Raw genomic sequence first — 25,317 nt, 5'->3', positions numbered from 1 at the left:
CTGAGGCCAGATGCCCAAACAGTGCAGGAGATCAGGGATGCGCTCATCCTAGAACAATTCTTACAGGGCCTCCCTGAGAACGTAAAGGTTTGGGTGAGGAGGCACCAACTGAATATGGTCGAGGCAGCTGTAAAAACGTACAGAGGAGTACACGGAGGCGGATTTCCCCAGGAAGGAGGGATGGCCGAGCAGGGATGTGGAGACTGGGAGAAGGCCCAGAGAAACCCCTCCTGGGAAGGGCCTGGAAAACAAATGGGAGGACAACCGAGGGGTTCCCCCATGGTCCCGACCAGTGGTCTGCTGACAATGTGGATGACCAGGACACGAGAAGCAGGACTGCCCACACATGGATTGTGGGTGGACAAATGCTGGAGGGCAGGGGAAGGAGCAGAAGCTGTCCACCATTCCAGTGATGATGGGGAGGAAACCCCAGTGAGGCCTGGTGGACTCAGCCTCAGCCTGCTCTCTGGTACAAAAGAAGCTGGTGCACTGGTGGATTCCCAGTACGAAGATGGATACAGAATGTGCCCACAGGGATCGGAGGCAATACTCTATTGCCCAAGTGCCCTTGAGGTTCAGGGCAGGTTTAAGTGGCAACAAGTTGGGGTAGTAAAGGGCCTGCCTTATCCCATGGTAGTGGGTACAGACCAGGGCCCCTTCCCAGGAGGGAAAGTTGGCAGAGGGAGAAAGTCCAAGACAGAGGAAAGGGGCGATTCCCTGAAGAACGGGCTAGAAACCCTCCTCCCCCAGAGCAAAAATCCCCTAGACAACGCAGTGGAGCTAAGGCAGGATCCCTGCCTGCCCTGGCTCTGTGTGGCTCTGGGAAGTGGTCAGCATAGCTGACTCCTAGGCGCAGGGAACCATGGCCAATGGGTGCACCTGCAGACATGGGCAGCATGCAGAGCCCTCTGGCCCCTCCACCTAGGAGCCAGACATGCTGTCAGCTTCCAGGAGCTGCCTGAGGTAAGCGCTGCCCAGCTGGAGCCTGCACCCCGACCTCCCTGCCACACACCAACCCCTCACCCCAGGTCAGAACCCCCTCCCAAACTCCCTCCTGGAGCCCACACCCCCTCCTGCACCTCAACTCCCCACCCCAGCCCTGAGCCCCCTCCCACACTCCGAACCTCTCATCCCTGGCCCCACCCCAGCGCCTGTACCTCCAGCCCGAGCCATCACCCCCTCCCGCACCCCAAGCCCCTGCCTCAGCCTAGTGAAAGTGAGGGAGGGAGGGAGGGAGAGAGCAAGTAACGGAGGGAGGGGGGGATGGAGTGAGTGGGTGCGGGGCCTCAGAGAAGGGGCAGGGCAGGGAGCAGGGCAAGAGTGTTCAGTTTTGTATGATTAGAAAGTTGGCAACCCTAGCCCTAACCACCAGCCTGTTCTAGAGTGAGTCTCTCACAACTTCTCCTGTTGGAGCTGTTTCACATGGTATAAATAATAAAATATTTATTAGAGCAGAGACTCAAATCTGAGCGTCCCATATCCCAAGTGAATGGGGTGGTATTAAGTCAGATGGGGGGGAAATGGGTCAGTAACCCAGTCACTAGCTGCTATTAAACAGCGTTAAATAAGGTTCGAGGCTTGGTATACAGAGACCTCAGCCTGCTTAGTACTATGGCAAGCACACTATTAAAAATCCTTTAAACTTTTTTATTAAAGATACAGAAAAGAAGGGACAACAGTTAAAGCATCTGAAATGTAAAGTGTTAAGGCGTTAATTTTAATGTCTTTTTTCCCCTTTCCCTTTAGCTGGAAAGAGTTTTAGATGGGATGGAGGGAACCCTTGTTGATAGTCTCTTGAATGGTATTAAAGATGGTAATAACTGGCCTTTTGGGTAAAAGAGAAAGTACTTAAGATTTTACTTTTGTTGTTAAAGTCCGATCCCATTTTATGCCAGGTGGAGTTTGTAATTTAGTGGAAGCCAGTAGAGGTGATATTTTCTGTGTCCCTCTCTCTTTAGCTATTGAGAGATTTTAGAAGGAAAACCCCCTTATCTGTCAGTCTCTTAGATAGCATCAAAGATGGGAATAACTGTCCCTTTGGAGAAAAAGAGAAGTTAGTTGAGATGGGCTGGAGCCGTTGTTGCTGCTATTGTTCAAGTCCAATCCTGTTTCATCTCAGGTGATATTTGGGATTCAACTGGAACCGGTAGGGGCGGTGATGGCAGTTGGGTCCCTCTCTCTGGCCTGGTCTGGAAGACATCCCTTAGGATTAGGATGAAGAAAGTCTGGAAGGCAGCCATGGTGGTGAAGCTCAGGCCAGTAGCCTGTGAGTTCTTCCATATTCTCCCCCAAATTTTTTCTTTATGGACCCAGAAAGGGAGTGATGGATGGAATAGTTTATTTCCTAACATCTGCTGCATTAATTTCTGGTTTTACTTTTTTTGTTTTTACCAAGCATGATTTCAACATAATTGTTGAATTGTATCAATTTGGCCTTTTTGTTTGGACTAATTTAGTCTGTTTGGTTTTCTTGCACCTCTTTATAACATTCATTATTGAAAACAGCTTGACCTATTTTTCCATCAAAATTTGTTTTTATAGGTTATTGTATCACCTTATAAATGTTTATGTATTTTTTACAACTGAGTTCACAATTAGAGTAAATTTACAAGCTCAATCACCACTAGACAATAGAATCAGTCTCTCTGACCCATTGACTATTAAATTCTTTATATAACGGAACAGGAGAAAATGAGACCCACATCCCAAAGTTGCTGATGGCCTTGTGGCTAGGCTATTCACCTGGGTGGTCAGGGGGACCACAGTTCAAGACCTTGCTCCACTGGATTCAGAAGTGAGCACTGGTCTCCTATATCTATTATGAATCACTCTCCTGTGTTTGAGCTGTTCTACTTTATAGACATTAAAAACAAATGTAGAAGAAGCAGGCCGCTTGTACTTGTGTTAACTAATTAAAAACAAACAAACCGACCCTCCTACACTCCACCCAGACAGCTGGGATGCTGTAAAATAGGATAAAACAAACTGCATATAAATGCAATAACATGCTCTTAAAAACAAATGAGGATAAGGGGCAATGTTTTTAAAAAAGGGAAGACAGTGAGAAGGCAATTCAATGGTCAATCAAGAAACACTTTGAGGAAAAGAATAGTTCTAAGGTGATTTTTTAAAAGGGAAGGCTGAAATGAAAAAGATTCCAGGGAAAATGAGTTTCATGCAATAAGACCTGTTGCAACATAATTATGATGGACTGTGTGCCAATTTCAGATGCAATGGTGGAAAGAGTAAGTTTGGTGGCCTATGAGCACAGGTACAAGGCTCAGGGATCTAGTCTCGAATGTACACTAGCTAGAGCCAGCATCAGAAGGCACTTTATTACTGAGCATTGTTAGCAGCACTAGTTATCTCTTGATCGCCCTCATGGGTACTCATCCTCTTCCTTACTCTCCTCCTTAACCTCTCACTCTCCTCTGGCTTTTCCCCCTCCCAATATAAACATGCTTTAGTCTCTTCCATTTTAAAAAACCCACTGTGACCCCACTTGCCTCTCCAACTACTGCCCCATCTCCTGTCTCCCTTTTGTCTTCAAGCTCACTGAATGCTGGCCCTTTAACCAAGGGGGTCAGAAGATGCCATTCCAGTAATGCTGGAACAAAAGGCCTGAGAAATGGCTGAAGCCAGTGTGGGAAGAGAGGAAACAGTCCCAGGAAATAGTGGCTAGGGGGAAACCCAGACCACTGTCTCTTTAAGGGGCTGAAACCAGCAACCCTGTAGTGCAAGATGAGGCAGGACTCCTCTCTCTCCCAGCCAACCATGATGAACCCTGTGAAGGAGGGCAGTATAAATGCTGCCTTCTGTCTCTCATAACAGGGAGGTGCTAGCAGGAGGAGGAAGTCTGCCTGCTGATCTCTCCAGGTTAAAAGGGCTGAGTGGGAAACAGGGGCCAGCTAGAGAGAAACAGGCTAAGGCTTGCAGCTGGCAGGAATTGCAACCTAGCCCTAGAAGGTGGGCCAGTCAACTCTTGATCTCAGGAAGGAGAAACTCCTTCTGCTCTACCCCAGATCTGAGAGGAGGGCAGTGGACTCCTGACCCCCTTAGAGGGAATTATTTGTGACCCAGCCCCAGGAGGAGGTCCTCTGGTTCGCAGACAGTGGCAACCAGAGCAAGGAAGCCTACCCGAATCTTCCCACCAACCCTGGAGGTCTTTGGACTACGGAGGTTTGAGAAGAGGGAAACTGAGGCAGGGCTCCTGTAGAACCACCTCTAACTATGAGGGGCACCATGGAGGGAGCAACCCTATTACAGACATGCTGCCTGGAGTTCACATCCTCCAGTTCCAGCCTAGCCCCTACTCTATCTGGGTTCTATCCAGTATCCTTCACTGAAACTTTTTGCCAAAGTCTCTGAGACCTCTTCCTAGCCAAAGCTCAAATCCAGTACTCCATCCTCATCCTCCTTGACCTGCTGGACACCTTTGACACAGTTGACCATGCTCCTCTTCTTGAAATATTGTCCTCCCTTGGTTTCTGTGACTCTTCCTTCTTCTGATTCTCCTCCTACTTCTCTAATCGCTTCTTCAGTGTGTCCTTCAGAGGATCCTCCTCATGACCCTCCAGATGTCCATGGGGGGTTGACAGGGCTCTGTCTTAGGTCTACTTCTCTTCTCCCTCTGTATCTTACCTCTGCCTAATCTCATCCACAAGCACAAATTCAACTACCGGTATGTGGATGATTTACAAATCAGCCTCTGTTCCAGACCTGTCTCCTGTCCAAAGGAAAATCTTAGCCTTTTTCTCTGACATCTCCTAGTGGACGTCTAGCCACCAGGTCAAGCTCAACATGGCTAAAATGGCACTCTTAATCTCTCCTCCCACCAACCTCTTCCCCCTCCTCTTCTTTCTTGATCATGGTGGACAACACAACACCACCATCCTACCTGTCACTCAGCCCTGTGACCCAGACATCATCCTTGACTCAAACCTCTCCCTAGGTGCTCATATCTACACTACATATAAATCCTGCTGATTCTTTCTGCATACGGTCTTTAAGATACAGCTTTTCCTATCCATCCACACACCTAAAATGTATCCAGCCTCTCATCATCTCGTGTCTCATTTCCTGCAACATCCTTATCTCTGGCCTGGAAAAATACACTCTTGCCCCCTCCTATCCATTCAGAATGCTGCCATAAAGATCATCTTCCTACCAGCAGTTCTCAAACTTCATTGCACCACAACCCCCTTCTGACAACAAAAATTACTACATGACACAGGCAGGAATAGGGCTGGGGCCTGAGCCTGCCACCCCAGGTGGAGGGGTGGGGCCAGATTCCAAGCCCCACCAGGCTGGGCTGAAGCCCCTGGGTTTCAGCTTCAGCCCTGGGCCCCAGCAAGTTTTAAAGCTGGCCCTGGCGGCTAAACCCGTTGCTTTGAGGATGTCACCCCCCCCACTCTTTGCATCTGTCCACCAACTCCCTCTTCTCCATTACATCAAACATAAGCTACTTGTCTTTTTCACTGCCTATTCCCACCCTGCCTATCATCACTCATTGGCTCCTGCCTCTGACTGAGCCATGATGCCAGCCTCCATTGTCCAATTATTAATTGTTCAAACAAGCACCTGTAGGCTCTCCCCCATGATGCTCTTCATGCTTGGAAGGAGCTTCTCATAAATATGTACAAAACTAAATCATATCCTCTTTAAAAAACTCTCCTCTGCTGAGACCCCAGCCTATCGTGCTGACCAGTATTGTTTCCTGGCACTCCCCACTGGTCTGTCTATATATGTCTCTTGTCTTATACTTAGACTGTAAGTTCTCTGAGGCAGGGACCATCTTTGTGTTCTGTGTTTGTACAGCACCTAGCACAATGGAGTTCTGATCCATAATTAGGGCTCCTATGCATTGTTGTTGCTATTATTATAATACAGAATTCTACTCCTTCATTACTTATAAACCAGCCAACTCAAACCAAATAGCAGAGGGGCTATTTCAAAAGTGAATAATTACAACAGTCTTTTAAAGATCTCTTCTTTCAAAATAAGATATTGCAAAATGTATTTATTTTCTGAAGTGCCTTGTAATAATTGAGAAAGCAGATGTGGAAGATTCCAAAATGGACCAGCAACCATTTTACATATTGCAGAATTATAACTTCAGCATTTAAGATTAAAAAAAACAACAAGAAACAAGCCAATAAATAATTGTTTGGGATGACATGATGAGACAGTGTGGTTACTTTGTCTAGAAAGAGATCCACATAGGCTAACAAAATTAGATTAAATGTTGTAGGAACTTTCTCCCACTTATTTTATATGATTTCAACAAAGTATTCATGGTACTCAGAATTCCCTGGAAGACTGCCTGATACCTGGAGAGAATTAACATGTTTCAGCACTCTAATACTATGCTATCAAATGCTACCATTAAGGATATTCTTAAAAGGAGGTTCTATTTGTATAAGGATTGCAAAAAAAAGGTTGGATCTGAGTAACTACTTTGAAATAATTCCATTGTTTATGGAGAAGGATTCTTCCCTATTTTTGATCATTTAAAGTAGCCCAGACCTACAAGCCCAGATGCAGGAAAAGAGTAGAGAGAATATGCATCTTCTATAGAATATTGTATCTGTGTGCCACTGGCACCAAGCAGACAAATGCACAAAAACTTTGTGCTTGACATTAAATAAAATAGCAAAGGGAAACACGAATAAAAGAAGCTAACAGTAGACAATGCAATTTCACTAATCAGACTAGAGTAAAAATGAGGCTCTGCAACCAGATTTACTGTATCACACAGATGTACTTTAGGATGAAGAGAGTGAGTGGAGAATAGGACAGATTCCTAGCTACCAAGACGAAATACTGGTTAGTGCTATCACACTTTGATCGTGAAATTGACACACATTTCCATCCAATGCAATCCCATTTGGGTGTCCTTCCCCTTTCTTTGATTGCTTTATTGCTTACGATGACAGGCTGAAGGAACATGGCAAACATTCTTTACAGGAAACTTATTCAGACTCCAAGTCTGAACACTGAAAATTGTTTCATTGCTATGGCCTGAGTTGGTCATTTGGAAATTCTTCTACCAAGGGATCCCTTGTAGTCAGTATTATTGCTTCATCTCCCATGCAATATCCAAAAACACACTACTTCTGCCACAGAAATCTATGATTTTATCTAATGGAAAGATCTTATTTGCTGGCAGGACATGTGTGTGTTATTCCACTCTACCCTATTGCCTCCTACTCTATAGTTATCCAAAAAGAGAGATTTCGATAGGTTAAAGTAAATAAAATGCGTGCTTTACAGGCACTAGTTTGAAAACTGTCTCCTTAGATTCAGTTCTCCAATAAAATATTTCACTATGTTAAAACAAGTTTTGTTTCCAATGGTGAAATAGCTAGTAAGTTACAATGATTAAAATCTATCTAAACTTTAAGTATCCAATCAGGAACATCTGAACTGTGTGTGTAAAATGGGTTTCATGGGCCAAATTCAGCTATACTCCATTGACTCCAATATAATTGGGAATGCTTATGCCAGAACTGAATTTAACCTGCATCTGTAATAGAGAACTAAGGATCTGATCCTGCAAACCCTTAGGCACATGATTAATTTTACATGTGAGCAGTCCCATTGTTCAGTAGGACCACTTGTGCATAAATGTAAGCATGTGCTGAAGAGACTGCAAAATCAGGGGCTACAATTCTTCTTTCATTTTAAATTTAAACACCGGCAATTTCACTCTGCTATTAGAAGGTGATCAAAGTTGCATTTTATTGTTAAGATCACTGTGAAAACAAATTTATAGGCAGCTTCTGGTGGTTGACAAACTTCCTCTTTTACCACCAGATGTTCTCTTGCTCATATCCTAATTTCTTGCCTTCAAATGACTAAGGATTTTGTATTTGTGTACACTGATAAAGATTACAACAAAGCAAATCAGACCTGCAGTAAAGTGACCCAAATAAATATTTATGACATATATAGTGTATCACAAAGTCTATATTACTTATCTCTTTAGCTCGTTTTTAATCAATATTGATTGCAAGTATATTTTCTGAATGCCTTTTTATAGAAAAAACCTCTCAAATTGAATATATATTTTAATTTGATCTAAATGTTCCAACACCCTTAAAGACAAATTATAATTTAAGCAAATGCTGAAGCTGAATATTTCACTGGAGGGGAAAAAAACGAATATAATCAAAGATGTGGAAATGGGCAGCATTTGGTTTTAATGTTTCCATTTTTTTCAGAAGGACCAAGATTTGTTTTTACTACAGGTAATCATTTAAATGTTTGTTTGCTTCTATTTTGATGAGCTCTTCCCCTAATTCACAAAGTATTAAGTTATATTTGAACTGGACATGAGCAAACTATTTTAGACAAAGACCACAGCTGAACCAAATCTTTGCCCCAAATTCAAATTTTAAAAAGAGCACAATTGTTTTTGAGGTCCAAAATAATTCCAAAACATTTTTAAAAAGCAAAAATTGTTCACCTCCTAACTTCATGGTTTCAGCCAAAAGCAGAAGTACAGTAGAAAGCAGATTATCCAAACCACCCTATATAACAGCTTGCTTGCATATCTCCTTGTTCAAATGACTCCCAATGATCGAAATTGCAGGTCATCTCAAAGTATGATGTCTGCGCAAATGGCGTGGCTCAATCAGGATTCTACTGTACTGTGACAAGACTTCTGGGCTGAAATCCTGGGAGTCAATGGGAGTTTTGCCATTGAATTCAATAGGGCCAAGTATTTCTCACCTGGCTAAATTCTGAAGAGACAATATTGCTAATTAATAAATAATAGCACCACTTTCAACTTTCATAGCGCCTTTCACCTGAAGATCACAAAACATTTTACAAACACGAATTAGCTGTGACTGTAGCCTTGCACAATAAGTATAATTGTATCCATTTTGCAGATGTGGGAAATTGAGGCACAGAACAATTAAGTGTCGTGACTTGGCCAAGGTGTCACAGTCAGTGGCAAAACTAGGAACAAAACCCCAAATTCCTGATTGTCATTTTCATATTCTAACCACTAATTCTTACCAGATTTCCAGCTTCAGATAAGCTTCTACTATTTTGGACATTTTTTCTGAACTGCACCAAACCTCCAAACAAATCAAGTTTGTCAGTAAATAGTTTGCAAAATGGGCTCCTGAATTTAAATAATTATCTTCCTATGGGAGACTCATTATACCCTTCTCCGAATAGCTTGACAGTCTGTATAACATACTGGAGATATTTAAAAATCAAGCACTTACATTCCAACTGGAAAGTCTCAAACCGTAGGATGACAAATGACTGAGGTCCCCCATCTATGATATAATTGCAGTTTAAGTTGTTGTCATACTGGCTGGGGTAGTTAGGGGAGACAATGCGACCTGCAGGGCCAGTGAAATTTACTCCACATCCTGCAAATAAGAATAACCACATAGTGAGTCTATGTAGCAACATAATGGTTAGTTTTTATTTTAACAATGACAGAATCAATGAGCACAGGGTAAGACTGTGCCTTGCCCCAGTATGAGTTGGGCGAGGAGCAGCCGTAAAGATCTTTTCCCCCTTTCGAGTGCTGGGGAGATGGCCAGGTGCTACAATAGTCCCTGTACAGGAGTAATAATAGTCCCAATGGGAAGCACAGTAACCATTCCTGCCTAGTGCCCCTGGGATAGCTGAAGGGGGACAGGAGTGAGACAGGATCATTGCCCACCCCGTCCCCCTCAACCTGCATTGAACAGCAAAGCTGATGAGGCCTGGAGAGTGGAACATGATGTACCACCCTGAGTGCCTGGGAGCAGCCTAGCTCTTACATAATGATTTTCATCAGTAGATCCCAAAGCTTTACCAAGAAGGTCAGTATCATTAGCTCTATTTTATAGATGGGGAAACAGAGGCACAGAGCAACAAAGGGATTGCCCAGCGTCACCCAGCAGGCTACAGGCAGCGCTAGCAATAGAGCCCAGCTCCCTTGGGTCCCAGTCCTGTGCTAATGGAGTGAGTACCAGAAATTTCTTCCAACTCCAAAAGCCTTCCTAACCTGGTGAATCTTTTCTGGCTGTAGGCATGTGAAAATTAACAGACTTAAAATTGAAGGGCTGTTTTCAGCCTACGATCACTGCAAATGAATATGTGTGTGATGAAGGTGTGATATGCTGGTACCAAATTATGAACACCCATTTACAAGATGGGAAAATATGGGCCATTGCCTTCTCTCAGAGTTTTGCCACTGACTCTAATGGGAGCAGGATCTGGCCCTAAGTCAACTATATGGCAATAACTGACCCCATAAAATGTACCTGATGCAGATCAGTTCTGATGTTATAAGCACAAAAAAATCTATTACGATTGTGGATTCTTTTACATTTTGGCTCAGTGTTATAATCACTTTAACACACATTTTCCTGCTGAATTTAATCTGACCCAAGTGAAGGGAAACTTGTTCATAGAGGGGTTGCTTTGGCAGCTCACCAGAAAAATTAATCTCTTTTTATCAAGACAATACCTCCTACACTTCCAGTTGGTTTTACCCTACTGAAGACTATGCTTTTCTAAAGGCAAAGGAGAGGATAGATAAATTAATGCCATTTAAGCCAGAGGGAAATGCAACAATAAAATCAAGGAAGGAGCAGATACTGAAAGAAGTTCCCTCTTGAGAGTAGTTCATATGCAGAGCATGGAATAAACTACTTAGGGTAGCAACACAAGCAGTTCTAGTCTTAGACAAAGGAGTCAAAAATATTGGGAAGAAAATAAATACAAAGGGGTTCCTTCCCCAAGGATTCTAGAACCCTATCTTCCAAATAGCTTGTTTAAAGCTATATTGACCATCTCACTTAGGCCCTCATTCAGCGATGTTCTTAAACATCTGCCTAGCTTCAAGCATATGACTCCAATAGGATTAATGACATGCTTAGGAGCATGCTTCAGAGCTTTGCTGAACTAAGGCCTTGAAATAGTGGTAGGAAACAATGTTTGCAGCTAATCCAAAGTGGACTGACTTATAGGGGCCTCCTGGCTTTATATGTCACTTACTGCTTATGAAAGATGCAGAGAAGCCATGCCCAGGGGTATCCTGAGACTGGAACACTGTAGTTATCACATTGCTGGGAGCAACGACAGACCCAGGAGCTGTACTTCCACATCCTGTGGCCAGCAAAGCTACTGCTTCTTCATCATTATTTCCTCTCAGCACCTGGCAGATCCAGGATGGGAATGAGTTAGTATTTTCAAACTCCCTGCAGTCAGTGTGAACATATTACTGTGAATTACATTTTATCTGTCCCTCAAGGAAGTTACAAATATACAAGTATCTTCCACATTACCTAAAAAGCATTAGGATGTGACAGTGTTCCCTCTAATTTTTTACGTCTATGTGTGGAATGAATTTTGTTATGTGCACCAATATGGAGGTGATATATGGCAGGGGTGGAGCTGAGGGGTTTGGAGTGTGGGAGGGAACTCAGGGCTGGGGCAGAGGGATGGGGTGTGGGGGGGTGAGGGCTCTGGCTGGGAGTGAAGGCTCTGGGGTGGGGCTGGGGATGAGGGGTTTGGGATGCAGGCTTCCCCAGGGCTTCAGAGGGGAAAGAAGACTCCTCCCAGCCCTCTCTCGCCGCAGCAGCTTGGGTCCAGGTGAGAGGCACCTATTCCTGTCTGTGGCAGCTCCGGTGGGACTAGGCTGGGCCGGGGGAGCACAGAGCCGGCTTTAGGAAGTGTGGGGCCCGATTCAAATAGTTTCGACGGGGCCCCAGCAGGGATGACTCAGCCGGTGGCGCTTTGGGTCTTTGGCGGCAGTTCGGCAGCAAGTCCTTCACTTGCTCTGGGTCTTTGGTGGCACCGAAGGACCTGCTGCCAAAATTCTGCTGAAGACCCAGAGCGAGCGAAGGACCCGCCGCTGAAGTGCCGCCGAGGACCCGGAGCAAGTGAAGTACCCGCCGCCGAAGTGCCGCCGCACCGCCGGTTGAGTAAAAATTAAAAAGGCGCCTAAGTTAGGTGCTCTTCTTTAGGGTGCGGGGCCCCATTAGGCATGGGCACGGGGCCCTCTTAGGTGCGGGGCCCGATTCAGGGGAATCGGCCTAAAGCCGGCCCGGGGGGAGGAGCATTTTGCCCCGGTTGTGGCAGCTCTGGTGGGGCGGGACTGGGCTGGGCTGGGGTAGGAGCTCCTCTCCCCACCTGCATGGCCCTTGATAGCCTGCTATGTGGCCATGCAGCTTAGAGGGAACTTAGGAAGTGAGCCAATTTAGTGAAGACCCTGGATATTAAACATTTCACGTGCAATAATTCTTACCTTTATTTTATCTTTGCCAATTGAAGTATAAATGTGTACACTATTAACACCCATGTTTACAATAAATTACTGAATGTACTCCCTCCGCCAATAAGAGTAGACAAGAATTTAGATTAAGATGCTATAGTAATATATAGGCTCCAATCTAGAAGTTTCAGATAATTAATATTCTGACTCTCCGATCCAAAAATAAGTTTGTTCTCCTATTACATTGTATTCATTTGTTTAATGACATGTTCAAGTTATACAGGAAGTTAAAGTAATGGAATAATGTATTCCATTACTTTAACTTCCTGTATAACTTGAACATGTCATTAAACAAATGAATACAATGTAAAGAAAAGGCATATTAAGGATTAGTATAGTATTTTCTATAAAATACCAAACATACCAGTAAACAATTATAAGTCATACTTGATGGGGACCACTCCTGAAAGAAATCCTTCTCATACTCCCTCTTCTGGCCTTCACACAACCCCCAACCTCACCAAGTTCATCATCAGAAGCAAGCTCCCCACAGACCAAGACACACCAACTCAAAGTGGCACCAGGCCCTGCCAGAACAAGAGATATAAAATCTGCAGACATAGCTCCATTGCTACGATGATCAATACCCTCCACCATCACAGCTTTCAAAATCCATGGGTCCTACACATGCCTATCATAACGTGGTGTACCTCATCCAGTGCACTAACTGCCTTGATAACAATGTGGGTGAAGTGAGACAATCACTATACTCTTGAATGAACTCACACAGAAAAATGATAAGACAAAGACACCATATCACTTATGGGCAAACACTGTTCACAAAATGATCACTCTATATCTGACTTCTTAGTCTTTGTCCTCAAAGGAAACTGCACAACACTTTCAAAGGATGACACTGGGAGCTTAAATTCATAACTTTGCTAGACACTAAAAATCATGAACTCAATAAAGACACCAGATTTATGGCTCACTATAACAATCTATAACCCACTAACCTTCCTTTGTCCTAAGGCGCAGAGGTGTTAACTGTCCAATTCACCCTGAATGATCTCTTTGCCAAGTGTGTTAACTCCTTACACTTAACAATCTGTTCCGCCTTGTGTTTACCTGTGACACTAGACGTACCTTTCCCACACCTGAAGAAGAGCTCTGAGTAAGCTCGAAAGCTTATCTTTCACCAAGAGAAGTTGGTTCAATAAAAGATACACCTCTACCTCGATATAATGCTGACCTCAGGAGCAAAAAAAATCTTACCGTGTTATAGGTGAGACTGTGTTATATTGAACTTGTTTTGATCCACCGGAGTGCACAGCCCCACCCCTCTGGAGCAGTGCTTTACCGCGTTATATCTGAATTCGTGTTATATCGCATTATATTGGGGTAGAGGTGTATTATCTAATCCATCTTGTCTCTCCAATATCATGGGCCCAACATGGCTACAATAACACTGCAAACAACACTATGAGTAACAAAGAGTCCTGTGGCACCTTAAAGACTAACAGATATATTGGAGCATAAGCTTTCATGGGTGAATACCCACTTTGTCAGACACATGTAAGATGAAGTGGGTATTCACCCATGAAAGCTTATGCTCCAATACATCTGTTAGTCTTTGAGGTGCCACAGGACTCATTGTTGATTTTTACAGATCCAGACTAACACGGCTACCCCTCTGATACTTAACACTGTGAGCAGTAATTTTAAGGCTAGTTAGGGCATCGATTCAGGAAAATCACATGCATGCTTAACTTTAAGCAGGTAAATCCAACCCATGTCAGGTAAGCACTTAAGCAATTACTTAACTTTAAGCACATGTTTAAATCCCATTTCAGTGAATGTGATTTAAGCATGTTTGTAAAACCAGACACATGCTTAAAACTTGAAGTTAAGCAGGTGCTTTAGTTCTTTGCTGAATCATAGACGTATAAGATTGGAAGGGACTTCAATAGGTCATCTAGTCCAGTCCCCTGCACTCAAGGCAGGACTAAGTAAAAACTAGACCATCCCTGACAGGTGCTTGTCTAACCTGTTCTTAAAAATCTCCAGTGACAGAAATTCCACAACATCCCTAGGCAATTTGTTCCAGTGCTTAACTAGTCTGACTGTTAGGAAGTTTTTCCTAATATCCAACCTAAACCTCCCTTGCTGCAATTTAAGCCCATTGTTTCTTGTCCTATCCTCAGAGGTTAAGGAGAGCAATTTTTCACACTCCTCCATATAACAACCTTTTGTATATTTGAAAAATTTTATCATGTCCCCCCTTAATCTTCTCTTCTCCAGACTAAACAAATCCAATGTTTTCAATCTTTCCTCATAGGTCATGTTTTCTAGACCTTTAATCATTTTTTGTTGCTTTTTTTGGACTTTCTTCAGTTTGTTCACATCTTTCCTGAAATGTGTCACCTAGAACTGGACACAGTACTCCAGTTGAGGCCTAATCAGAGCGGAATAGAGCGGAAGAATTACTTCTCGTGTCTTGCTTACAACACTCTTGCTAATACATCCCAGAATGTACAATTCACAATGTATTAAGCTTGTGATCCGCTATAACCCCTATATCCTTTTCACTCTTTCCTTCCTAAGCAGTCATTTCCCATTTTGTATATGTGCAATTGATTGTTCCTTGCTAAGTGGAGTACTTTGCAGTTGTCCTTATTGAATTTCACCCTATTTACTTCAGTACCTTCCCAAGGATATTAACCAAATGTTGTTTGCTTACATGAGAAAATATTAGCTTCCTATTTCAAATGCAATGTGTTGAAATCTCCTAAAGTTTCTATTTCAATAACATGCCTGATTTTTCTCCAATCAATGTGATTACAGGATTTTTCCTTACCACTCGTCTAGTAAAAAAATAAGGAAAATAAAGAATATTTGATTAAGACTTTCATATGTTAGAAAGAAGTCAAGAGAGAACTAGAAGAGATCAGCCACATACAACTGTGATGGCTTTGTAAACAGCCATCTTAGCAAAGGACTAACCATGTACTGTTTGATCTCACACAAATACTTAGGCATGTGAATAATGGTATTTATGTGCCTAGGTGTTTGCAACATTGAGCCCTTGAATGCATAAACGACACGTAGCGGGACATGTGGGGTCAAGTGTCTCCCCAGACCGGCCTGCTGAGGGGAGTGAGGGGGGCTCTGTCCTTCTCCCGCTGTGCCTGCCCCCTGGCACGCTCGGCCCCTGTCCTGGGCAGCTGGGCCCAGGCGGGAAGCAGAAGGGACAGGACCAGACACTTCTCACACCGGCCGCTCAGGGTTGCTGCTCTGTGCAGTGCAGCGGTTGCCTGAGAGAGAGCCTGGCTGAGAGGGCGACAGCGGGCCACCCCTCCACCCACCCCAGATCCAGCTGCCAGGGACAAAGGCTGAGCAAGCTGGAGTCCTTTCTCCCCCCCTGGCATGTTTCCAGGTTGCTTGGCCCCTGTCCCCAACAGTTGGGCCCGGGCAGGGGGCAGCCCACCACCTCCCCAGCCTGGCTCTCGCAGGCAGCTGCTGTGCTGCACAGAGCAGCGACCCGGAGCAGCCAGCTTCAGCCATGTGAGAAGCAGCTCCCTGCCTGGGCCCAGCTGCCAGGGAGAGTGGCCAAATGTGCCGGGGGGAAGGTACAGTGGCAGAAGGACAGAGTTCCCCTCCCCCCGCAGGTAACATGGGACAAGGAGAGCATGGCGACCCCGGGCTGGGTGCAGGGGTCACTGGGCAGAGGAGACACATGGGGCAGTCATGTGTCCTCCCCTTTAGATTGTCCCTCCACCCTCCCAGTATGGGGAGGCACGAATCGTCCATGCCTACATGATTAGTATAAACCGTGCACATCCGGGCCAAGGTTTTCAAAGTGATTATAATTGGGAGTGCTTTGGTTTTTGGTTGCCCAATTTGGGATACATTGATTGTCAGAGGATGGGTGCTCAGCACTTTCTGATAACCAGGTCCATTGATGGGCTGGGCACCCGAAATCTTTGTTCATTTGTTCTCAGGGGCTAACTTGGCCATTCAAATAGTTAGTTTTCCATGCCATGCAAGCTCTGCATACAATACTCAGGATAGTCATCCAGATCAGCTTGGCCATTTTCAATCAACAGACTCCTCCATTGGGCAGCAGTAAGACTTGCTGTTTATGAAACAAAACTTTATTAGTGACATATTTACTGCTGTGGTTCAATGGGGCAGAACACAAAATTGCCATTTTTTTATGGCTTTAAAAAATTAATGTAATTTTGGTCTTCTAAGCCATTGGCTGTAGAGCTGCTCAAAGCATCCTACATGATGTCAAATTATGCTTGCCCTTTATTACAAGTGGGAGTATCGTGGCTCTGGAGAGAATGAGTACCAAAACACGCAACATCTGCCAAATGCCTGAGAAAAAACTAAACTACAAAGAATTCAAAGCATGTCCCACTCTGCCCTAATGCCTTCAAAACACGTTGCTCTAAGCTGCCATTGAAAAAAATATAACTGAGGATTAAGACAACCTTGACATCTTACACAGAAGTATATTTATAAATAAAGTATCAATTGTGATTCTCTACTAGTATGTTGTTGTGGGAACCATAACTTTGAATTTCCAGGGTTTTGTGCGTTTAAAATTTCAGTCATACCATTGTACGAACGTAGTTGTTAGTAATTAATACTAAACACTGAAAACTATCAAACCACAGATCTCCTCCCAGTGCTCTCTTACCTTCACATAACTGCTCTGGCACTCTCCATTACTATTGGGGATCTGGAAGTTGTTATCAAAGCTCATTTCCAAGTGGTTGCTCTCGTGAGTAATGATTGTCCATGTGCATCTGATGTTCATGGGGAAATTTTGAGGCCAGTGGGGAGATTTGATTGTACCATTATCTGAATGAATGATTCCACCACATCCTAGAAAAAGAGAAATAGATAAGAGAGCTGGTCAAAATGTTTCAGGTGTTGTTGCTCCCACAGCATTCAGCTGGGCCTGAAGATGGTGAGTGGCTGCCTCCACAGGTGCTTCTTGTGCCTATGGCTGCAGAAGCATGAAAGACCCATTATTCATTCACCGCCATTGCTATTCTTGCTACCAGAGAAAAAGTACTACCTGCTATTGGGGGTGGATATGCTCAGGAAACAGCTCTTCTTTCACCACATTGTTCCTTTCTCCTCCCCTCATGTCCTTTGCTTCCCTATTCATCTAATTCAGCTCTGTTCCACCTGCAAGTATCTGGGAAGTAAAACTGACCACTGCTCATACATGGAACACAGAAGTGAGAAAAGAGTTACTCACCTTTGTAACTGTTGTTCTTCGAGTTGTGTTACTCATAGCCATTCCAATTAGGTGTGCACGCACTGCGTACACAATTGTCAGAAGATTTTTACCCTAGCAACACTCGATGGGTCAGCTGAGGTGCCCCCTGGAATGGCGCCCTTACGGTGCTGGATATATACCCCAGTCGACCCAGCGCCCCCTCAGTTCCTTCTTGCTAGCTACTCTGACAGAGGGGAAGGAGGGCAGGTTTGAATGGATATGAGCAACACATCTCAAAGAACAACAGTTTTCCAGGAAAGGTACAGGAGCAAGCAAGTGGCCATTGGCTCGAATGGGGCACCCATGAGTCTGGACAGGACCAGGTTGAGGTCCCATGTAGGGGCCGGATGCTGAATTTGCGGGTAGAGACGTTCCAATCCCTTGAGGAACCTGCTGACCATGGGATTGGAGAAGACTGAACGCCCATTTTTGCCCTGGTGGATGAAACTGCTAGGCCCTGCTGTTTCAAGGACAAGAAATAGTCTAAGATGGTAGGTACTAGCGCCTCCAGAGGGGCAGCATTGCTCAGAACACCCCAGCAGGAGAAATGCTTCCACTTGGCCAAATACGTGGACCTAGTAGAGGGCTTTCTGCTACCCAAAAGTACTTGCTGCACCGAGCAGAAGCAACGTAGCTCAGATTGAGTTAGCCATGCAACATACATGCTGTGAGATGGAGAGATTGCAGGTCCAGATGACAGAGATGGACGTATTCCTGAGTGATCAGGTCTGGCCACAATGGAAGTGGAATTGGAGTGGTCACTGACAGATCGAGGAGAGTGGTATACCAATGCTGCCTGGGCCATGCCGGGGGGATCAAGATTAAGTGGGCCCTGTCTCTGTGCAACTTGAGAAGGACCTTGTGGACTAACGGGAATGGAGGAAAGGCATAATACAGGCGGTCTTTCCATGGTATCAGGAAGGCGTCCAATAGGGAACCCGGGGAGTGCCCCTGGAGAGAGCAGAACGCCTGGCACTTCCGATTCTCGCGAGAGGCGAAAAGGTCTATCTGGGGAAACCGCCACTTCCAGAAAACAGAATGGATAACGTCCGGGTGAATCGACCACTCGTGAGCCAGAAAGGATCTGCTGAGGTGATCTGCCAAGGTGTTTTGGACTCCTGAGAGAAATGACGCCACCAGGTCTATCGAGTGGGCTATGCAAAATTCCCACAGGAGAGTGGCTTCCTGACAGAGGGGGGACGATCGCGCTCCCCCTTGTTTGTTGATATAAAACATGGCCATTGTGTTGTCTGTGAAAACTGCAACACAACGGCCCTGAAGGTGCTTGCAGAACACCTGACACACCGGGCACACTGCTCTCAGTTCCTGTACGTTGATGTGCAGGGAAATCTCTTGTGTGGACCAAAGGCCCTGTGTGCGAAGGTCCACGAGGTGAGCACCCCAACCCAAAGCTGATGCGTCCATGGTCAGTACCAGGGAGGGCTGCGGGGCATGGAATGGCACCCCTTTGCATGCTGAGGTTCAGCCACCAGACCAGGGAGGTTAAGACTTCCATTGGTGACCACTGGGTCCATATTGTCCCGGCCTGGGCGGTTTACGGTTGAGAGCCAGGCCTGAAGTGGATGGAGGCGCAGTCTGGCATGTCTGGTCACGAAGGTGCAAGACGCCATGTGTCCCAGCAGACCAAGGCACGTGCGTGCTGTCGAGGTCAGGAAGCTTTGGAGGCCGTGGATAATGCTCGCCATGAACTGGAAGCGGGTGTGCGGTAGGCACGCACGGGCGAGTTTTGAATCCAGGACTGCTCCGATGAAGTCTATTCTTTCAGTCAGCTCCAAAGTGGACTTTTTGACATTGAGCAGCAGGCCTAGCTGTCTGAACAAGCTCATGGTGAGCTGGACATGAGATTGCACCTGGTCCTTGGAGCGACCCCGAATGAGCCAGTCGTCGAGGTACAGAAACACTTGGATCCAGTGTCAATGGAGTGAGGCAGCTACGACGGTAAAGATCCTTGGTGCTGTGGATAGGCTGAAGGGAAGGACCGTAAATTGGAAGTGCTGTTGGTTGACCACAAAGTGAAGGAAATGCCTGTGCGGCTGGTAAATCACTATGTGGAAGTAAGCGTCCTTCATGTCGAGGGCGGCGTACCAGTCTCCAGGATCCAGGGAAGGGATAATGGTCCCCCGGGAAACCATGCGGAACTTCAACCTTACCATGAATTTGTTGAGTCCGCACAGGTCCAGGATGGGCCATAGCCCCATCCTTGCCTTGGGGATTAGGAAGTAACGGGAGTAAAAACCCCTGCCCCTCAGTTCCTTTGGAATCTCCTCTAGAGCTCCAATAGTTAGGAGCGTTTGCACCTCCTGTAGAAGGAATTGCTCATGAGAAGGGTCCCTGAAGAGGGATGGGGAGGGAGGGTGGGAGTGGGGGACAAAACAAATTGAAGGCGGTATCTACTTTCCACCGTATGTAGGACCCATCGGTCTGACGTTATGCGGGACCACGCAGGGAGGAAATAGGAGAGGTGGTTGGTGAAAGGTGGGAAAGGGTCCTGGAAGGAGCCTGGTGCTCTGCCCTCAGGTGCACCTTCCAAAGTTTTGCTTGGTCCCCGCCAAAAGTTTGGGGGGCCCTGGTTCTGGCCGTCTGAGGACCAGACTGTCTTTTCCTACCACCCTGGCCATGTCTTCTAGGGAAGTCTTGTCTCAGCTGGGGATTACAGTAGGTGCGCTATGGTTAGGGTCGGAAGGGTCTACGTTGCGTCACCAGGGTATGCATGCCCAATGAACGCATGATGGCTCAGTTATCCTTCACACTCTGGAGTCTGGAGTCAGTCTTGTCAGAAAACAGACCATAGCCATGAAAGGGCAGGTCCTGGATTGTCTGTACAACAAGAAACTAATAACAACTACTCTATAAAAGCTATCTACAACTATAAACGAGCTAGACACTAGGGAAGTGGAGATCAGCTAAGCCGCGCTCTGCAGTTCCAACGACCGTCATGGGTGGTAAGAAGGAACTGAGGGGGTGCTGGGTCGACTGGGGTATATATCTGGCACTGTAAAGGGGCCACTCCAGCGGGCACCTCAGCCGACCTAGCTAGGGTAAAAATCTTCTGACGATCGTGCAGGCAACGCACGCACACCTAATTGGAATCAATATGAGCAAGCACTCGAAGAAGATCTAATCTGTACTGTAACAAGGCCTCTGCAAGCCTCCTCTAGTCCATCATCCTTTTACAGCCATTCAAACCAGTCCTAGAGGTGAAACCTCATCCCATTACCAGATCCCTCAGTGTTTTACTTTACAAATCTTAAACAGCACAGCTGTACATGTGAATCCTACTCAAACTGCATCTGTTCACCTGCAGCAAAATTCTGATTTCCCTTGCAGCCCAGGCAGTCCCACTGACTTTAGTGGGATTGCAGGAGGAGTTAAATCAGCATAGAATTTTGCCCAGCATGTTTAAAAATAAATGCTAAGTGATTCATTTATAAAGAAGAATAGTCATGGTTCTAGGGAAGCTCACATTCTGATATGTGGTTGACATAATTTAAAACATATTTTTGCTTCCAGTAATAATTTATTAAAGCTATGGTTCAAAATAATTTCAGAAACTCTGTAGTAAAGAGAAGAGAGAGCAATCTAAAACTTTATAACATTCTACTTTTGTCTCCTTGAGTAGACAGAAGTGCACTAACAAACTGTTAGTGTGCATCAACAGTGTCCTCACAGACAGCGATAGTAGCAGGCTAGTGCAGGGTAGATTCACACCCAAACTTGCTGTGACTTTAATGTTCATGTAGACAAGCCCTAATTCTCATTGAAAGTCAGTGAGATTTATGCTTGTACGTCAGTTAGGAGCTTTTAAAAATTGTACCCCATATCTCTAGTTTGATCCTGATTTTATTCTCGTTCCATGACTGTAACTTTAGTGTTTAATATATAAACCAAAATATTGTGAAATGAATATTGTCACAGAAAGGAAATGTCTTGCAATCTCTGACATTAGATGCTACTACAGTGAGTAAAATGAACAAGATCCCCTTTCATACAGGATATCAGCCGTCAGTGATTGCTGTCAGAAAGTAGGCTATGAATTGAAATTTGATATCAGTCTGTAAGGTCAGAGCAGGGCCACCCAGAGTGGGGGGGCAAGCGGGGCAATTTGCCCCAGGCCCAGGGCCCCGCAGGGGCCCCCACGAGAGTTTTTTGGGGGCCCTGGAGCAGGGTCCTTCACTCGCTCCGGGAGCCCTGGAAAACTCTCACTGGGCCTGGGCCCCCGGAGCTTCTTCCACTCTGGGTCTTCGGCAGCGGGAGGTCCTTCTTCTCCGGGGCAGAAGAACCCCCTGCCGCAGAATTACCACCAAAGACCCAGCTCTTCGGCGGCAGGTTCCGCTTCGGTTGTAATTCGGAGGTGGGGGGCCCCCGCTGCAGGTCTTCGGGGCACTTCGGTGGCGGGTCCCAGAGCGGAAGGACGCCCCACCGCCGAATTACCGCCGAAGCAGGAGCCCCCCGCCGCCGAAGACCCCAGACCCCCTGAATCCTCTGGGTGGCCCTGGGTCAGACTTAATGTTTTAACATTTAGCCATCTCAGTGCAGACTCATCTCAGTTAGGTGGCAACATTTTATATACTATTTGTTGTGTTCTCCAGCACAATTTTATTTAAAGAGGTTGAGATAGTAAATGCTTTGTATCTATGGATGAAGAGTGCTATGCAAGCGCTGAGTATTATTATGTGTATACATGAGACAGTGATTATTTTCCTCTTACCTAAAGATTCTGCGGTCCATGTTGCATAAAACCCGCCTCCTTGCACTGAATGGTCTGAGTTAAAGATCACCACTATCTTGTTGGAACCTGACTGAATGGTCCCAGGAGATGTAGTTCCACAATATTGTCCAATTATAGGAGAACCAGGAGAACCACCATTCAGAATAGTGACTGAGTCCCAGCGACATTTTGAGTGCATTTCAACATCAAAGGCTGTAAAAGTAAGCTATAGACAAACAAGAATGACATAAGAATGGCCATACTGGGACAGACCAATGATCCATCTAGCCCAGTATCCTGTCTTCTGACAGTGGCTGGTGCCAGATGCTTCAGAGGGAATGACCAGAAAATAAACATTCAGGACCTGAAACAAGCTGTACTTGCAGGATGCATCAAAACAGATCTATCCAGGTTCTCTAACAGTTCCAGCACAATGATTTGACAGACTGACAACATGCTAAACTGTTTGACAACTTGACTCCGGTACTTTGTTGTTGGTATTGAGCTGGAGTTTCTATATCTTAATCATAATGATTGTAATTAAAGAGAGAGGAGAAAAGGGACAGATCTAGAATTTAAGTCAATGGGACTTAAGAATGTGCTTAAAACATGCTTAAGTGCTTTCCAGAAAAGGGACGGACTTAAGCACTTGCTGAATTGCTTTCCTGAATCGGGGACTGAGACAATGAAATCTTAGTTTAGAGTCAGCTGTGATAAAATATTAGCCAGCTATTTAGGAAAAAAGTCCATGCTCCTCATCTTTTTCTTTTTGGTCACAATAATAAACAATCAGTGAAAATGACTATTTTAACCTTAAACCTGAGAGAAGCTGCTGCAAGACTATCAAATGAGAGCAAACACCTACAAAACTGGATGTGTCAGCCAGGAAGAATGTGGGCAGTGAACTGCTGACCTCAGTGTGGGGTGCATGGGGTAATATGCACATAGGTGGGATTTTCAGCTCAAAGATTTCAAACAGCAGATTACACAGGCTCGCAGATTTATTAGCACTGTTCTTCATTATTGATCTGCACTAATGAGTACCTGGCCCTCTTCCAATGTGGTATTAGTGCCAGAGAGCTGTATGGAAAAGTTTAGCAAAAGGCTACGTAATTATCCCTCTGATCTAATTTCCCCAAAAATTCAGCCTGAGGCAAAGAGCAAACACGGAAAATTCCAGTCCAAACAATTAGTATTTGGTATCAGAGGGGTAGCCGTGTTAGTCTGGATCTGTAAAAGCAGCAAAGAATCCTGTGGCACCTTATAGACTAACAGACGTTTTGGAGCATGAGCTTTTGTGGGTGAATACCCACTTCATCGGATGCATGTGACGAAGTGGGTATTCAGCCATGAAAGCTCATGCTCCAAAACGTCTTGTTAGTCTATAAGGTGCCACAGGACTCTTTGCTGCTTTTAATTAGTATTTGGAAAGTATAAGAATTGAAAATGGTGGTTTATAGTGGATAGTGCTGGGAAACCTTCTTGACAAGGGTCACTACCAGCTCCACTTATAATAAAACCTTATTTTCAGCTGATTCGGAATAGTACTAATTTAATTTGCATTGATTAAATACAGATTTGTTGACCTCAGATGCCCTCATATCCTCTAAAACACTGTAAATACCTGTACAGTGACAGATAGAGTGCAGCTTAGATGGATAGAGCAAAGGGTGAGTCTGCTGAGCCTGCAGTTAGAAGACATGTCTTTTTACACATAAACTGTGAAAGCTGGATCTGGGAATCACTGAGTGACAATAAGTGCAGAACGTTGTTTCACAAAGCTGTTTCAGAGCAGCACTTTAAGACTCAGGGAGGGACTCGGCCCCCTGACTGAACCCTACATGTCACTGGCTGGACCTGTTACCCCAGGGGTCAGGCGAATGCTACAGTGCAAGCACAGCATAGGGTTGCAGTCTAAGGGACCCTAAACTGGTCCCCCCACAAGCCTTGGTGCCGGGGCATGAGGGTGAGGGCCATAATGTAGCGTGCTACAGGAATTCTCGGCTGTTCCAAAGCAGCCCATTGGTAGCCCTTGGAGGGAAGCTGCTGGAAATTAGGGCAGAACCTGGCTGTTGTAGTTTATGTCAGGGACCACTCTGGCTCTCAGAGCTGGCCACAATCTTAGGGACTCAAATGTCCGACTCTTCTGTTCTGTGCCTCCTGGAGGTGCAGCATGGACTTTCAGCCTCAGACTTGTCCTCCTGAAGGCAGAGGCTTATCACTGTGCATCTGTTTAAAGCAGCTACTCTAGTTGCTTATGTGTACACAGCAGAGGATTTATTTTATGGGAGGAAGAGTGAGTGACGTGTGATGTCTATCTGAGGACAAGAACCATTAGAAGATTAACTTCAACTTTTTAAAAAAATAGTCTATGATCTACAGAAGCAGGTTGTTTTATCTCTATTGCATATTTTGCCCCTTCCTTGGATATTGTTGATGGTGACATTTTCATTCTTTAATATTTCACAGTTTTCAGACTTTTAAACCATTAAAAATCTCTTTTCCTACAGACTCATGAAGTACATTAAGTGCATTCACTCTTTTCTATAGCATGTGTTTAGTGTTACTCACAGTAATAGTTTGACCTCGCGGGGCCTCCAACAACCAAGAACAGTGATTTAAATTGTTGTAAGGATCTGGGTAGTTAGGACTTGAGATAACCCCACTTTCAGCAGTCTGTATACCACCACAAGCTGCAATAAAAATACAGTTTTTGGATATTTGAGAAACTGCATGCTCTGAACAAACAACTACAGTATCAGTAATATTTCTAGCTGAAAAACTATTTAAATTGAATTCAGATGGGTGATGATAATCAACCTGGTTTAGAAAATTCAAGCTTTAAAAACATTTTGGCAGTGTAGTACATAAGAAGCTTCAATGAACATGAAACTTCACGTTTATTTTTATACTTAATAAAGCCCTATAAAAGCTTTGGAAATTGATACTTAAAACCACAACTTCCATTTTAACAGCACTGTTAATGTAGTGCTGCTGATGGGTCCAGATGAATATCCACGGTCAAATTCAGCATTGACAGGAAGAGTAGCACACATTGGTCAG

At 45.0% G+C, this 25,317-nt stretch overlaps 1 protein-coding gene across 2 annotated transcripts in view; it reads right to left on the bottom strand.

The window, feature by feature from the left end:
- Positions 1 to 25,317, bottom strand: part of CUBN (cubilin) — a 189,659-nt gene that overhangs the window by 36,135 nt on the left and 128,207 nt on the right. For both annotated transcript variants that reach the window (XM_039526922.1, XM_039526923.1), the window contains 5 exons: positions 24,826 to 24,947; positions 22,255 to 22,480; positions 16,935 to 17,122; positions 11,011 to 11,170; positions 9,240 to 9,389 (listed from right to left, as the gene is read on the bottom strand). In XM_039526922.1, coding sequence (XP_039382856.1) covers positions 9,240 to 9,389; positions 11,011 to 11,170; positions 16,935 to 17,122; positions 22,255 to 22,480; positions 24,826 to 24,947 — 846 coding nt within the window. The remainder of the gene's footprint in view (positions 1 to 9,239; positions 9,390 to 11,010; positions 11,171 to 16,934; positions 17,123 to 22,254; positions 22,481 to 24,825; positions 24,948 to 25,317) is intronic.

The sequence above is a fragment of the Mauremys reevesii genome, linkage group 2 (genome assembly GCF_016161935.1).
Source record: "Mauremys reevesii isolate NIE-2019 linkage group 2, ASM1616193v1, whole genome shotgun sequence".
NCBI lineage: Eukaryota > Metazoa > Chordata > Testudines > Geoemydidae > Mauremys > Mauremys reevesii.
This window is presented reverse-complemented; position numbering and strand designations above follow the sequence as displayed.